Consider the following 16,189-nt stretch of genomic DNA (forward strand, 5'->3'; position numbering starts at 1 on the left):
CCAAAAGTTTGTAAGTTGATTTAGAACTTACTTTCCCGAAGAAATTAATGATAAATAATGGTTAATTTTCTAGGCTAGCTCACAGTTAGCTGAGCTCCCTTATTAATACAGTTGAAATATTGTTTTTTTAAAGATTTTATTTATTTCAGAGAGAGGGCGAGAGAGAGAGAGAGAGAGAGAGAGAGCGAGCACGAGTGCAAGCATGAGCAATGGGAGGGGCAGAGGGAGAAGCAGACTTCCTGCTGAGCAGGGAGCCCAATGCGGGGCTTGATCCCAGAGCCCTGGGATCACGACCTGAGCCGAAGGCAGATGCTCAACCGACCGAGCCACCCAGGTGCCCTAATATAGTTGAAATATTGTATATTTGCTATTAAGCGCTTGGCATGAGTGATCTGGCCTCAGCCTTGACCCATGTGGTACTAGGATCATATTTTGGATTGTACAAGTGTGACTTAATTTCCTAGGCACCTGGGTGGGAGAAAGGATCAGAATGTAAAGGTTGGATCCCAAAGAGGAAGATGGTCCTCAGCCTGAAGAAGTTTTGATTTCTGCTTCTCTCAGTGGAGTTAAGCTCCTGCCCCAATATTTAGTAAGGCTTGTATCTTATTTGCCAGCTATGTAGACTGGATGGAAAAGGTGGGTTGGGTGGTGTGATAGGAAAGATAGAGGATGGCATAGTAGTTTTACTTAAAAACTCCAAATAAAGCGTATGATGTTGGAAAGCCATTTAATGAGTGTAAGTCAGATATATACTACTAGACAGATTTCCTAAAGGCTAGTGGTAAGCACTTGAGGATTTTGTTTTCTCATTCCCATTCCATGGAGAGAGGCAGCAATAAGAAGACAGGATTTGGGGTTCCAGTCCTGTTAACTACATTGACTTCAGGCAGGTAAACTCGAAGTAAACCAAGGTGTTGGGAACTGAATGGGAACTGAATCAAAGTATGAGACAGTGTTTTGAAAACTAGAAACACTAAAAATGTGAGGTGTTATTGTCTTATTTCAGGTAATTTCAAAGCCTCTAACAAAGTGTAGGATGAATGGAAATGATGAGAAAGAAGCCATATAATCATGTTTCAGTTAGTTTACCTTTTTCAAGCATTCTAGTCTTGCATAATTAAAATACAGTAGAATTTGGTGACTTAGAGAATATTGAGTGGGGTAAAGTTAGCCAAATAATGAACATTCTGTTGTGAACAAAGAACAGCTTTCATAATTGAAGGCTGAGAGTTAGCTTGTGTTTTTCAGACCTTAGAGGTTAGTATATCTAATGTGTAAGTAGGATATTCATGCTAGGTGACCAATCAATGTTTAAAATGGTATCTTTTTAATAGGTACGAGTGGCTGGATCCAAGCATTAAGAAAACAGAATGGTCCAGAGAAGAAGAAGAAAAACTCTTACACTTGGCCAAGTTGATGCCAACTCAGTGGAGGACCATTGCACCAATCATCGGAAGAACAGCTGCCCAGTGCTTGGAACACTATGAGTTTCTTTTGTAAGTCAATTTCCAAACGCAGTATTCAAATATATGTATATCTCCTGAATGAGACTGAATAAACTTTTAGCATGTTCTGTCTTTAAACATTTAGTTGCATCGGAGTAAAGCCAGAGGAGCTAAAGCTATTGAATTATATACTCTAAGGGTATACTATATTGATTAAAATTATATATTTGTTACTTTTTTTTTTTTTAAGATTTTATTTATTTATTTGACAGAGAGAGACACAGCGAGAGAGGGAACACAAGCAGGGGGAGTGGGAGAGGGAGAAGCAGGCTTCTTGCGGAGCAGGGAGCCCGATGCAGGGCTCCATCCGAGGACCCTGGGATCATGACCTGAGCTGAAGGCAGATGCTTTAACCAACTGAACCACCCAGGCGCCCTTTGTTACATATTTTTTAAAAGAATAATTCGAACGTGTTAGACTAATCATATGTATTTATTCTAGAAAATCGGGGAAAAAGTAGTAAAAAAGCAAAAAATCACCCATAATCACGTTGCTGAGAGTTAGTCAGGACCTCTTGGTTCTTCGTTAAAAGATTTTTAATTTGTATAGTGTTCCTGCATTTGTGATTAAGGAGCTGCTTGGATTGTATTTCATAGTGAATGGAAACACTCATTGAAATTAGAATTTTAATACCATTTCTTTCAGGTGAAGCAATAGTAGAATCACTATTTTGTGAATGCGCATCTGTTGGTTTTTTTTTTTTATTGATTTACTTTCTTTTTTTTTTAAAGATTTTATTTATTCATTTGAGACACAGAGATAGAGAGAGAGAGAGCATGAGCAGGGAGAGAGGCAGAGGGAGAGGGAGAAGCAGGCTCCCCTCTGAGCAGGGAGCCCAATGCGGGGCTCGATGCAGGGCTCAATCCCAGGACGCTGGGATCATGACCTGAGCTGAAGGCAGACGCTTCACCATCTGAGCCACCCAGGCGCCCCCATCTGTTCGGTTTTTGAAAGAAAAGAGTGCTAGTGCTAGGAAACGTGGTTATTTCTAAGACTGAATGGTGTGATAGTGTGACTTAACTTCTCTGGGCCTTTTTCTAGGGATAAAGCTGCACAGAGAGACAATGAAGAGGAAACAACAGATGATCCACGAAAACTTAAACCTGGAGAAATAGATCCAAATCCAGAAACAAAACCAGCAAGGCCTGATCCAATTGATATGGATGAGGGTGAGTATATGCTGCTCAGGAATTTATTTCTTTGGTAACCATAGATTCCTCCAGTCTCGTTTTAACTCTTTGAGTTTCTTTCTAAGCTCCTCTGACTTTTTAGAACCCCAGTTCTGTCTGCAGTTATTATTCTCTTTCTAAATGTGTCCAGTCTTCTGTGACAAAGTAATTGCTCTTTCTGGACACTGTGTCTTTAGCTTTTGATTTTTTAATTCATGTAATAAATGAAGCAGCGTAATATACTACTAGACAAATTTCCTAAAGGCTAGTGGTAAGCACTTGAGGATTCTGTTTTCTCATTCCCATTCCATGGAGAGAGGCAGCAATAAGAAGACAGGATTTGGGGTTCCAGTCCTGTTAACAGCTTTGACTTCAGGCAGGTAATTTAATCTTTGTGAAAAGGCGGCACTGCACTACTATGAGGCTGACTTACAATCCCTTCTTCAGACCTCGAATCAAGAATCAGAGGAACTGGATTTTAGACTCAGCATCTGCCACTTACTAGCTCTTTGACCTTAGGCAAGTCATAATCTTTCTGAGATTTGATTCTCTTTCCTGCCAGATAGAGAGTAATAGTTATCTTACCCCACAGGGTTGTTGTGAAGCATTCAGTGAATATTTGTTGAGATTTAAAAATTTTAAAGTTTAAAGGTAGTGGTTTCCATCTGCATCATTGTCATTTGGTGAACTTTTAAAAACACAGGTACCAGGGCCTCTCCAGGAGATCTGAGTCAGTAAGCTGGAGTGTGGAGAGGGTAATTCTGGAATCTGAGTTTTTAAAAATTAATTAATTAATTTTAACAAAAAGCGTCTTTTTTTTTTTTTTAAGATTTTATTTATTTGACAGAGAGAGACACAGCGAGAGAAGGAACACAAGCAGGGGGAGTGGGAGAGGGAGAAGCAAGCTTCCCGCTGAGCAGGGAGCCCGATGCAGGGCTGGATCCCAGGACTCTGGGATCATGACCTGAGCCGAAGGCAGACGCTTAACGACTGAGCCACCCAGGCGCCCCTGAGTTTTTTTTTTTAAAGTTCCCTTGTGATTCCACCGGACAGCCTTATATAGGAATTGCTCTAAGGCATCAGTAATGAAATCTGTTTTACTCTGGGAGCCATGGAAATGTATTGGAAGAGAGAAATAGAGGGGAAGAAAGGTGTATCTAATGGAGATTGTCAGTTTCTTTATAATTAAATAGTTTTTGTAATGGTTTTTCACGATTGGTGCTGTGCCAGTTAGTTACGATAATGAAGGATGTAATTAAATTATTAAATTAAATTATATATTAAATATATATATTAAATATATATATAAATATATATATGTAATAATATAATATATTAAATATATTAAATTAAAAATATAACCTGTTATATTTTACTTAGTTCTTCTCAACATTCCTATGAAATAGGACTTGTTATTCTCTTTTTATAGATGGTAAATGTGCCCAGGGAGGGTAAATAAATTATCCAGGGTCACATAGCTAGCAAGTGGGCCTAGTTTTTAACTTCGGTTTTTCTGATTTCAAAACCCAAGCTATTACCATTATGCTCTGCTATATAATGATTACATTTATGGTTTTTCTCTTCTTAAGCAATACAGTGTGTGTCTCACATACCTTGCTTATGTTGGAGAACTTAGTTTTTCTTCTTTTTATTTTTGCAGATGAACTTGAGATGCTTTCTGAAGCTAGAGCCCGCCTGGCAAATACTCAGGGAAAGAAAGCCAAGAGGAAAGCAAGAGAGAAGCAATTGGAAGAAGCAAGGTATGGTTGTTTCCATCTATAGTTGAACAATTAGTCTGTGCATTTTTAGGCCCAGTAAAACTGATATATCAATTCTTTTGGGTGAGTAATAATTGGAATTGTCCAATTCCAATTATGCTAATATTCTTTAGTTCCTTTATATTTTGGAAAAATTTTTTAAAGTTTATTTTTTTAGTAATCTCTACACCCAGCATGGGGCTTGAACTCACAACCCCAAGATCAAGAGTCGCATGCTCCTCCAACTGAGCCAACCAGGCACCCCTGTACTTTGGAAAAGTCTTATTTTTCCCCTTAACCATTGTAGAATAGATACAGGGAAAAAAATGTATTTGAAAAGATGTTGTAAGAAGTAAAAGATGTTGGCAGAGGTAATGCCCAGATAGTCATTTGATATGTTAATTTGTTCTGTTAACATAGGAGAGCTTCATTTGTTATAGCCATCTTGGAGTCAGATGGCTAGAGGACACACAAGGCTGTGTGACTTCTGCATGACTGCCACTTAATCTTTTTGGTTAGTATTGTGCAGGTTGTGAAATAGGAAACTTGGCTGAATGTAGAAGGAGTTAATGAGGCTTGAACCAAATTTTAGGCTCTCAGAAATTTTCATTTAAAAAGTGAGTGGAGGGCGCCTGGGTGGCTCAGATGGTTAAGCGTCTGCCTTCGGCTCAGGTCATGATCTCAGGGTCCTGGGATCAAGTCCCGCATCGGGTTCCCTGCTCAGTGCAGAACCTGCTTCTCCCTCTCCCTCTGCCACTCCCTCTGCTTGTGCTCTTCTGTCTATCTCTCTGTCAAATAAATAAATAAAATCTTTTTTTTTATTTGAGAGAGAGAATGAGAGAGAGAGAGCACATGAGAGGGGGGAGGGTCAGAGGGAGAAGCAGACTCCCTGCTGAGCAGGGAGCCTGATGCGGGACTTGATCCCGGGACTCCAGGATCATGACCTGAGCCGAAGGCAGTCGCTTAACCAACTGAGCCACCCAGGCGCCCTAAATAAAATCTTAAAAAAAAAAAAAAAAAAAAGTGAGTGGAATTAAGTATTGCTGTCTGTTCAAGGTTTTCTCCAGTTTCCCCTTCCTTTTTCCTTTTGGTTAGATCCATGATTGATATAATTTCTAATGGCCCAGAAACCAAGATGAAGTGGATAAAAGGAAAATATGAATTGTATAAGAGCTTATTAGCTTTTGGAATTCAGGCATTGGAATAACCTTCTCAGTCTTCACAGCTGCCTTTTTGGTCCCCATACTGGGAAGTGCTTCCTGACTTGATGACTAGGATGTGATAGTTTCCCTAGTAATGACTCTGAGGTTCCAGATCCTGGGATGGAGGATTCGTGCTTGAGGATGCTTGTTGGCATAGCTGGCGAGTCACTAGACCAAAATAGTTACTTAAGGGGGGTATGAATGGCCTGAAACAGTAAACCAAGAGGAGATGCTCAATTTTCTGCCCAGTTTCAGTCATTTTTCTCTTTTGTACACTATTTAAGATTAAGTAATGTGAGTAGGGTTGAAAAAAATTCACTTTTTCATTTTTGTCCATTGGTGTTTGGAGACCAAATATTTTGAGCCTTTTAGCCACGTAGGTCGGGCCAAGGATGCTTCTCGCTGAGTATAACTGGTATTGCTTGCTTTAAATACTGTTCAGCAGATTTAAATCTGTACTATCTTGTAGATTTTCTTATAGAATCTATAAATCTTAATAACTTGTGTTGTACATGTATCTTAGATTAGATTGGTTTGTATGCAAAATACATTGCAGGCCTGTTTCCTTTTTTAATGCTAAATTACAGATCTGTTTTAAAACTTTTTTTTTTTTTAAAGATTTTATTTGACAGCACAAGCAGAGGGACAAGCAGGCTCCCCGCTGAGCAAGGAGACCGATGTGGGACTCGATCCCAGGACCCTGGGATCATGACCTGGGCTGAAGGCAACTGCTTAACAGACTGAGCCACCCAGGCGTCCCTGGGTGTTTTAAAGCTTTTTATTGATTATTGATTATAAAAGTAATACACTTTTCCTCCCGTGTTGTACTTTTTTCTCTTTGGGGGGAGTGGTTGATACGATGCTATATGGCTTGGTTTTATTCACTTAGCGTGATATTGTAAAGGTTTTCTGATGTCATTTGAAGTCTTTATTTCCCTTATTTAAAGAATGAAATTACTTTACTTTGTAAATGTGTCCTTGCAGGCCTTTCTTATAATGCAGAGCTGCGAAATAAGTCAAACAGAGAAAGACATGTATCATATGACCTCACTGATATGAGGAATTCTTTTTTTTTTTTTTTTAAAGATTTTATTTATTTATTTGACAGAGAAAGACACAGCGAGAGAGGGAACACAAGCAGGGGGAGTGGGAGAGGGAGAAGCAGGCTTCCAGCTGAGCAGGGAGCCCGATGCGGGGCTCAATCCCAGGACCCTGGGATTATGACCTGGGCCGAAGGCAGACACTTAACGACTGAGCCACCCAGGCGCCCCTGATATGAGGAATTCTTAATCTCAGTAAACAAACTGAGGGTTGCTGGAGTGGGGGGTGGGGTGGGAGGATGGGTTAGCCTGGTGATGGGTATTGAGGAGGGCACGTTCTGCATGGAGCACTGGGTGTTATGCACAAACAATGAATCATGGAACACTACATCTAAAACTAATGATGTAATGTATGGGGATTAACATAACAATAAATAATAATTAAAAAAATAATGCAGAGCTGCATTTATGTGTATACATACACACATAGTAATATTTGTATAAAATTGGATCATATTGTATATGCTGTTTTGATGAGAAGTTAGCTATTAATCTTATTGAAGTTCCCTTCTAAGCCATGAAATCATCTTTCTCTTGCTGCTTTCAAGATTTTCTCCTTGTCTTTGGCTTTTAGCATTTTTAGCATGATGTTTCTGTTTGCGGATTTCTTTTTTATCTGACCTGGAGTTTGTTGATTGTTCTGGATGTGTAGGGTCAGTAAATTTGGGGAATTTTCAGCCATTATTTCTTTGAATATTTTATTCTCCTTTTTCTCTCTTTTTTTGGTATTCCTATTGTGCATATGTTGGTTCACTTAATGATGCCCCATATTTCTGTGAGGCTCTGTTCCTGTTTCATTTTCTCTTTTTTTCCAGATTGTATACCCATCTCTCCATAAGTTCACTAGTTCTTCTGTAGGTTCACACCTACTGTTGAGCCCCTCTAGTGAAGTTTTCCTTTTAGCTTTATACTTTTCAACTCCACAGTTTGTATATGGTTAAGTTATTTCTGTCTCTTTACTGATTTTCATCATACCTTCCTTTGCTTCTTTAATCACAGTTTCCTTTTGTTTTTTGTTGAAGTCTGTCTACTAAATCTGACATCTGGTTGTTCTCACTGGCAGTTTCTGTTGCCATCTGTTGCCAGCTTTTTTCTGGTGTATGGGTCATGCTTTCCTGTTTCTTTGCGTGTCTCAAATTTTTTTGTTGGGAACTGGACACTTTAGATGATACATTGGAGCAATTCTGGGTACTATGTTCTCCCTACCCCCAACTTATTATATTATTTGTTTGCTTGTTTAGTGACTGTGGGTTATTTTAGTGAAGTCTCTTCTCTCCTTCCCTCTCCTCAGAAATGTAAAGCCTCTGATGTTGCTCCTCATGGAGGCTGCGGTCTTGGGTATGCCCACAGTCACCCTGGGATGATGTGGTTTTGACCATACTTTGACATCTTTTTCCCTGGCTACACCCAGTTTTTAAACTCTACTAATTGCCAGCTGATTGCTGTATTGTTTCCAACAATGTCGTGGGGCACAAATTGTTCCACAAACTGATCCAATTAAACCTGGGCTCCTTTGAAGGGGTAGTTTCAGAACTAACCTTCAGGTCAGGTATTTGTTCTGACCCCAGGAAGGCCCTCCCATTTGTTTCTTTCTTTGTTTCTCTCTGGCAAACTAGTGGGCCTATAGTTTAGCCTGTATCTTCAGTGAATCTACCAGTTTCTTCCCAGTTACCTTTCACAAGTTCCACTGTTTTTGAGAGTACCTTTAGGCTTGAACATTTTCTCCATACTCTAGCAAATGAAGTCAGTTTCTTTTGGGGGAGAATTGGAGTTCTCTGTTCTACGCCTGTGCTCTGGTGTGTTTGTCTTTGAATGACATCCCCACCGTAGGAGCTGAGTGCTAGGTGTAGGCAGCAACCGCAGGTCTCCATGGCTTGCTTCTCCTACTGTGGAAGCCTCATCCCTCAAGCTGGGACAAGGACTACTTACTGGAGCACCAATATTCTTAACAGCATTGTCCCAAGGTAGAGCTTCTATTTGGGCAGAAGAAGGAAGTGGCCCTGGTCTGGGCAACTCTTGTTGGAATTTAGCCTCTGCAACAGGTGTCTGGAGGCAGGATGGGAATTGCTGATGTTCTGCCCCTCCTGGAATGAAAGCACTCCTGTTGGGAACTAGAGTGGTGTGGGGGAGAGAACCCTGTGTTTTTGGCTGCATCAGCGTGGAGTAGAGTTTCTATCTCCCAGACCTGAGAGGGGGTAAGAGAAGAGAAGGTGGGTCTTAATTCAGCTACCACACTTTTTTTAAACTGAATTTTGCTAGATTGGGGTGCAGGGGTGTAAGAGCACCCAGCTCCGGGGGGGTCCCAAACAGACCGGGTTTGGCCACTTGCTGCCAACAAAATTCCAAAGGCAGAGAGATGAGTGGTGGTGAATCACGAAAGGAATGTATTTTGGTGAGGCCACCACCGGGGAGACCACGGACTAACATCTCAAAGACTGTCTCCAAAGTGCCGAAAATATTTCCAGGTTTATATAAGGAAAATGTGGGACAAAGGTCAGTGGGTACGTGCAGGTGGGCCGGAAAGGGCAGGTGGATCGCTGTCTAGGAGTCACTGACACAGGGTCTCGCTGGCTCAGGGCAGTCTTTATTGCTTGAGGGGGGGTTGCTTTGCCTGCAGGGTCTTTTGTCTGAGTTAAAAGATAAGCTGGAAAGAACTTAATCAATTAGGAAGTACAGACTGAGGGGCGCCTGGGTGGCTCAGTCGTTAAGTGCCTGCCTTCAGCTCGAGCCATGATTCCAGGGTTCTCGGATTGAGCCCCACGTCGGGCTCCCTGCTCAGCGAGAAGCCTGCTTCTCCCTCTCCCACTCCCCCTGCTTGTGTTCCCTCTCTTGCTGTGTCTTTCTCTGTCAAATAAATAAAATCTCAAACAAAAACAAAAACATAAGAGCAACTTCCAGCATGAGGCTCTGCATACTGATTTTCCCCCATTAATACTGTAAATAGCTTTTCTCATCATTAAATCATTAAAATTATAGCATTACGGGAAAGTACAAAAAAGTAAAGATGAAATGAAATTCCAACCTCCAGTGATTATTACTGTTAATATTTTGGTAGACATGTTTCACATCTTATATGCATAGGTTCACTGATAGATATGCATATAATTTTTTACATGTTGCTCTGTAACATGTGAATTTGGTAACATTTTTGACATACCAATATGTCTTGAGCATCTTTCTGTGGCAGAGTAGATTTACAGATTTTTTTTTTTTAAGGTTATACAGATGGCTGTATAATATCCTATCTTATAGCTATGCTGTAAATGCTCTTAACTAATTTCTTACTATTGGATGTCTAGATTGTGTCCAGTTATCAGCTAATGAACAGGGCTTGGTGAAGTCGTGTAGCTAAGGCCTTGTTCATGGTATTTATTTCTTTAGGCTAAAGGCTGAGGAGTGAAATTGTTGGGTTAAAAAATGTGAGAAACTTTAGGGGTTTTAATGTATATTTCCAAATTCTCTTTGGGGAAGCTTTACCAATTTACTTTCCATTACCAGTGTGGGTGATTGTCCACTTTTTGCATGGCTTGCCATTAAAACAAAACAAAAAAACTGAAGACTACTAATGAGATATGCAGAATTGGTACTTGATTTAATTTGTGATTCTTAGCTAAGTATACCTTTTATTATTTTGGCTATTTGCATCTTTTTCCTTAATGAACTATTTATTTCCTTCTTTTTATCCCCCCTTAGGATACATTAAAAAAAACCCGAAAACCTGCATAGATTCTTTATATCTAACCATTGCCAATATTAATTGCAAATGTTTTTCCTGTTATTTGCCTGTTAATTTTGTTTCATGATTTAATAAAAATAGTGGTATAGAGATATAAAATTTAAAATTCAAAGCTGTTGGGGCAGCCGCCTGGCTCAGTTGGTAGAACATTCAACTTGATCTCGGGGTCGTGAGTTCAAGCCCCACATTGGGTGTAGAAATTACTTGAAATAAAATGTTAAAAAAAAAAATGCAAAGCTGTTGATCTTTACCTTTGCCCTTTGTTTAATTTATATCAAGTGAATACATTCCCATCCAGAGACCAGACACATATTTACTTGTAGTTCCTTTTAGTTTTTCTTTTTGCTTGTGTGTGTAACCTTTAAATCAGAAGGGGAATTCCAATCTCCAGTGTTTTGGTGAATGGTGTGAGGTGAGGATTTAAATAAATATTTCTTCCCCAAATAACCAGATAGTTTTCTTCACTCTATTTCTTCATAAAATTACATGGTATGTGATTTTGAAAGTGATCTTGGGTTCGTTTTCTTCAGGCGCCTTGCAGCCCTCCAGAAGAGAAGAGAACTTCGAGCAGCTGGTATAGAAATTCAGAAGAAGAGAAAAAAGAAGAGAGGAGTTGATTATAATGCTGAAATCCCGTTTGAAAAAAAGCCTGCTCTTGGTTTCTATGATACTTCTGAGGAAAACTACCAGGCTCTTGATGCAGATTTCAGAAAATTAAGACAACAGGATCTTGATGGGGAACTAAGATCGTAAGTCACCTTTCTGATTTTGAAAATGAAAAAGTATAGTAGGAATTTTATGGAGGGCCATGTACTATTCTTGTCAGAGCCAGATTTTTATTATGTAGGACAATGTGGCCTACATAGTGTTTTTATTTATTTACTGGATTCACCTTTCTGAGAAAACCAGTGACCCTTGCTGTCATGTTTCTGGCACAAAAGGGTGTTTGCATCTCTTGAAATGTCAGCACTTGGCTCTGGTGTACTGTCTGCTCACTGAGTCACCATCTTAACGTTTATGTACGTTTGTGAGCGGGTTAGTTATTTCACTAATGGCCTGAGGAATCTGTCCAAATTGGATGTTTCTTTTTGTCTTTCCTAGTGAAAATTTTATCTTGTTTCTCTTAGAATGAAATTAAAAGAAAAAAGTTACTGATGCATACTTAAATCTTTTTAACTAATGGGGATAAGTGTGTTTGTAAAATGTTTGTCTAAGGGTGCAGAGGATTTTGCCTATTTTTAGGGATTTTTAGGGTTTCTCCATTCTTGCATCTGAATATCGTGGGGAGAACCTTTTCCGATTGTCAAGAGAGTTTTGGTTTTCTGCTCCCTCACTGACCTTCCATTTTTGTTGACATGGATTGGTACTAAATGACAGATGTCAGGCACTGTGAAACAGGATTTTCTTGGATGTACTCCATTAAATTTATTTCTCAAATTAAAACCTTGTTTTAGGTAGCCTGTGCAAATGAAGAGGTTGAAGTGGGAGCGGATCGTCTGGAAGGGGCAGGCTAGATGGGGAAGAGGCTGACATGCAGACCGGGAGGAGGCATTCTTGGAGCTTTCAAAGGTGGCCTTGAGCCTGGTGTTCATAATTAATTGTCAGGACTTAAATATCCTTTAAAAAAATTTGTGAATTAAAAAGAATCATAATGGAAAAAAAGAATCATAACGAACTATTGAACAGATATTTTCAAAGATTTGTTTATTTAAGAGAGAGAGTGGGAGCAGGAACCAAGGGAGAGGGACAAGCTGACTCCCCACTGAGTGTGGACCCCTATGAGGGGCTTGATCCCACAACCCCGAGATCATGACCTGAGCCGAAATCAAGAGTCAGATGCTCAACTGACCGCACCATCCAGGTGCCCCAAAGAACAGTTTTAAAGGGAAATTTAAAAATTTAGTGTTTTAATCCCATCCTGTTCATATAATTATTTCCCATTTTGTATGCTTGTCAACCTTCATTTTCATATGTGCACACACATACTTTTATAAGAGTATTATCATGATGTAGGAGTAGTTTTGTTTTCATTTTGAAATTATACATAACATTTTGTTTATCATCATAGTCTTTATATAGGCTTAATGTTTGGTACATAGTTAGTACTGTATTTTTATTTTCTTAATAATTCTATTGCTATTCTAAGCTGCATTCCTCTTGAATATAGTGGGTAAGTGATGGTGTAGGGCACAACTTAATGTATTTGGATTTTGTCTTTTTATCAGTAATTTTTTTAGGAATGGAATTATTTTGTTCAAAGTGTATGAGTATTTATATGGCTTTTACTGTTATTGATTATATGTAACTTTACAAAATCTCTTACTTACTTTGATTCATGATAGTGAAAAAGAAGGAAGGGACAGAAAAAAAGACAAGCAACATTTGAAAAGGAAAAAAGAATCTGATCTACCATCAGCTATTCTTCAGACAAGTGGTGTTTCTGAATTTACTAAAAAGAGAAGCAAACTAGTACTTCCTGCCCCTCAGGTAATCTGTTAATTCAGTTTTTCATTGTGTGAACTCCTATCTTTATCATTTATTTAGCAAGCACATGTTTGAGGGTTTATGTGCCAGGTTTTTGCTAGGTGTTGGGTGCCCTTAAGAAGTTCACAGTGTAATAGGTGAGCCACATAAAAATAAGTCCTTGTGATATAGTATGGTAAATAAGTAACAACTTCTCTGTATAAATTATATCAGGCCTTAAACTGTTCCTGTGATGGTTTGTCAGCTCTTAGCAATTTGCAAACAGGTTAGGGCTCCTGGCCTCTTATTGTAGCTGACTAGCATAAAGGTGATATTTGGCTTTGTAGACTTTAGGCTGCTTTCTTTTTTAAAGATTTTATTTATTTATTTGAGAGAGAGAGTGCATGCTCGTGTGAGTATGAGTTGGGGGAGGGGCAGAGTAGGAGGTAGAGGGACAAGCGGACTCTGTGCTGAGCGCAGAGCCTGATATGGGGTCCTTCTCATGACCCTGAGATCATGACCTGAACTGAAAGTAAGAGTTGGAGGCTTTAACCTACTGTGGCATGCAGGCGTCCCCCCCTTTTTATTTAAAGTAGGCTCCAAGATCAGTGTGGAGTCCAGTGCTGCCCAGCATGGAGCCCAATGCCAGGCTTGAGCTCACCTGAAATCAAAACCTGGGCTGAGATCAGGAGTCAGGCACTTAACCGACTGAGCCACCCAGGCACCCCCTAGGCTGCTTTCTTATAGGGAACGTTTTGTTGTGTCATACTTCTCTTTTTGAGACAACAGTGTGAAAATTAATGTGGGAGTTGTGGAGAAGAGAGAAAGAAACATATCCTCATTCAGCTTATCCACGCTCTCTTCCTTTGACTTAATTTTAGTTGGTCAAAACTATGGGAGTTCTGAATAAGCTCTTGTTTTATTTTGAGTAGTACAGCTCCGTAGAATTGGATGGTTTAATGGAGCAGACGGATGGAGCTAGGGGGACAGAAGAGCTTCTTTCTCCAAATGATGTGCTGGCTGCATCAACACAAAATTCTTGGGTATAAACATGACATCAATTTGTCAGATGTCATTCCAAGTAGTGATATTTCTTTCTTTTTTTTTTTTTTTTTAAAGATTTTATTTATTTATTTGAGAGAGAGAATGAGACAGAGAGAGAGAGCATGAGAGGGGGGAGGATCAGAGGGAGAAGCAGACTCCCTGCTGAGCAGGGAGTCCGATGCGGGACTCGATCCTGGGACTCCAGGATCATGACCTGAGCCGAAGGCAGTCGCTTAACCAACTGAGCCACCCAGGCGCCCCCAAGTAGTGATATTTCTTAAATTAAGAGTTTGCCTGTAACTTTTTTTCTTAGTTCTCCTTAGGATGCTTATTTTTGTAAAATTACCAAGGGTAATGCCTTTTGATTTTTCTCAAGGGATCTTGTGGCTCAGTGGATTGATTTTTTAAAAAGATTTTATTTATGTATGTATGTATGTATTTAATTATTTTAAAGATTTTATTTATTTATTTGACAGAGAGACACAGCGAGAGAGGGAACACAAGCAGGGGGAGTGGGGGAGGGAGAAGCAGGCTTCCTGCTGAGCAGGGAGCCCAACGTGGGGCTTGATCCCAGGACCCCGGGATCATGACCTGAGCTGAAGGCAGACGCCCAATGACTGAGCCACCCAGGTGCCCCTAAAGATTTTATTTATTTATTTGACACACAGAGGGGGCAGGGGAGAGAGCAAGCACAAGCAGGGGGAGCGGCAGGCAAAGGGAGAAGCAGGGTCCCCCCTGAGCAAGGAGCCCGATGTGGGGCTCCGTCCCGGGACCCTGGGATCACGACCTGAGCGGAATGCAGCCTCTTAACTGACTGAGCCACCCAGATTCCTCTGGGCTCTGATTTTTTTTTTTTTTAAAGATTTCATTTACTTATTTGACAGAGAGAGATAGCAAGAGAGGGAGCACAAGCAGGGGAGTGGGATCATGACCTGAACCAAAGGCAGACACCTAAGGACTGAGCCACCCAGGCACCCTTGGACTCTGATATTTTAATTGGCTTTCAGTCCACTCCCCCTTTGATAGTTTTATACAAACACGATTATTTTATGTTCTTGGTTTATTAATGTTAGTTGGTTTGAAAGAATTTCGTTATGGAAATAAAAGACTTTACAGCTTGATAGTATATCATACATGGAATTTTTCCCCATATTATATAGGGTAGACTGTTAAAAACTTTATCATAGAAATTTTCAAATCCACAAATAGTAAAGAAAGTAGTACCCCTGTGTACTCATCACACAGCTTCAGCAATTCATCTTTCCAGAATGTGGAAGTTTGAAGCTGTGTTATTCTCTGGTTAAAATACTGCTGTATGGTGATAACTGTATCTTTTTAGATTTCAGATGCAGAACTCCAGGAGGTTGTGAAAGTAGGCCAAGCAAGTGAAATTGCACGTCAGACTGCTGAGGAATCTGGCATAACAAACTCTGCCTCCAGTACTCTTTTGTCTGAGTACAATGTCACCAACAACAGCATCGCTCTTAGAACACCTCGCACACCAGCTTCCCAGGATAGAATTCTGCAGGTACGCTGTCATGTAGTAGTGCGAGTCTTTCATCTTGTTGTCCTTGAAAGTGTTACGAAGGAGGACAGTATGAGATTTGGTGTGTTTCTTTTAGGGTAAACAGTTTAAAACTGAGTCCTGAATGCATAGATTCTAGAGATTTTATTAGGGAAGCTCAATTAGCAGATTAATTTACATGGTTTCATTTCTACATTTATCAATTCATAGGTTTTTTGTTTTTTTTTTTTAAAGATTTTTTTTATTTTTATTTATTTGAGACAGAGAGAATGAGATACAGAGAGCATGAGAGGGAGGAGGGTCAGAGGGAGAAGCAGACTCCCTGCTGAGCAGGGAGCCCGATGCGGGACTCGATCCCGGGACTCCAGGATCATGACCTGAGCCGAAGGCAGTCGTTTAACCAACTGAGCCACCCAGGCGCCCCATAGGTTTTTTTTTTCGAAGCCAGCTCTTCCTCCTTCATTAATCTTTAGTATCTGTTACTAAAGCACAACGTTTCAAAATTTCATATTGCTTAGCAATCCTAGAAAGCAGATGTATGTAGTCTGGTTTTTTTTTTTTTTTTAATTTTAGTTAACATATAGTCAGTATTGGTTTCAGGAGTTGTAGTAGTGATTTTTAAAACTTCTTGCATTTCTGTACTTAGCTTGGGACAGGCTGCCATCAGTACTGTTCTCCTCTCTCCTAA

General features: G+C 39.9%; 1 protein-coding gene across 2 annotated transcripts in view; it reads left to right on the forward strand.

The window, feature by feature from the left end:
- The window catches only part of CDC5L (cell division cycle 5 like), a 51,783-nt gene that overhangs the window by 3,384 nt on the left and 32,210 nt on the right, over window positions 1–16,189 (forward strand). For both annotated transcript variants that reach the window (XM_064597671.1, XM_064597672.1), the window contains exons 3-8: window positions 1,335–1,496; window positions 2,547–2,674; window positions 4,335–4,434; window positions 11,000–11,218; window positions 12,812–12,956; window positions 15,316–15,504. In XM_064597671.1, the coding sequence (XP_064453741.1) occupies window positions 1,335–1,496; window positions 2,547–2,674; window positions 4,335–4,434; window positions 11,000–11,218; window positions 12,812–12,956; window positions 15,316–15,504 (943 nt within the window). The remainder of the gene's footprint in view (window positions 1–1,334; window positions 1,497–2,546; window positions 2,675–4,334; window positions 4,435–10,999; window positions 11,219–12,811; window positions 12,957–15,315; window positions 15,505–16,189) is intronic.

Source organism: Mirounga angustirostris, unplaced genomic scaffold, assembly GCF_029215605.1.
Source record: "Mirounga angustirostris isolate CCGP_5_RB_7025 unplaced genomic scaffold, mMirAng1.0.hap1 SCAF_8, whole genome shotgun sequence".
In the NCBI taxonomy this organism is placed as follows: Eukaryota; Metazoa; Chordata; class Mammalia; order Carnivora; family Phocidae; genus Mirounga; species Mirounga angustirostris.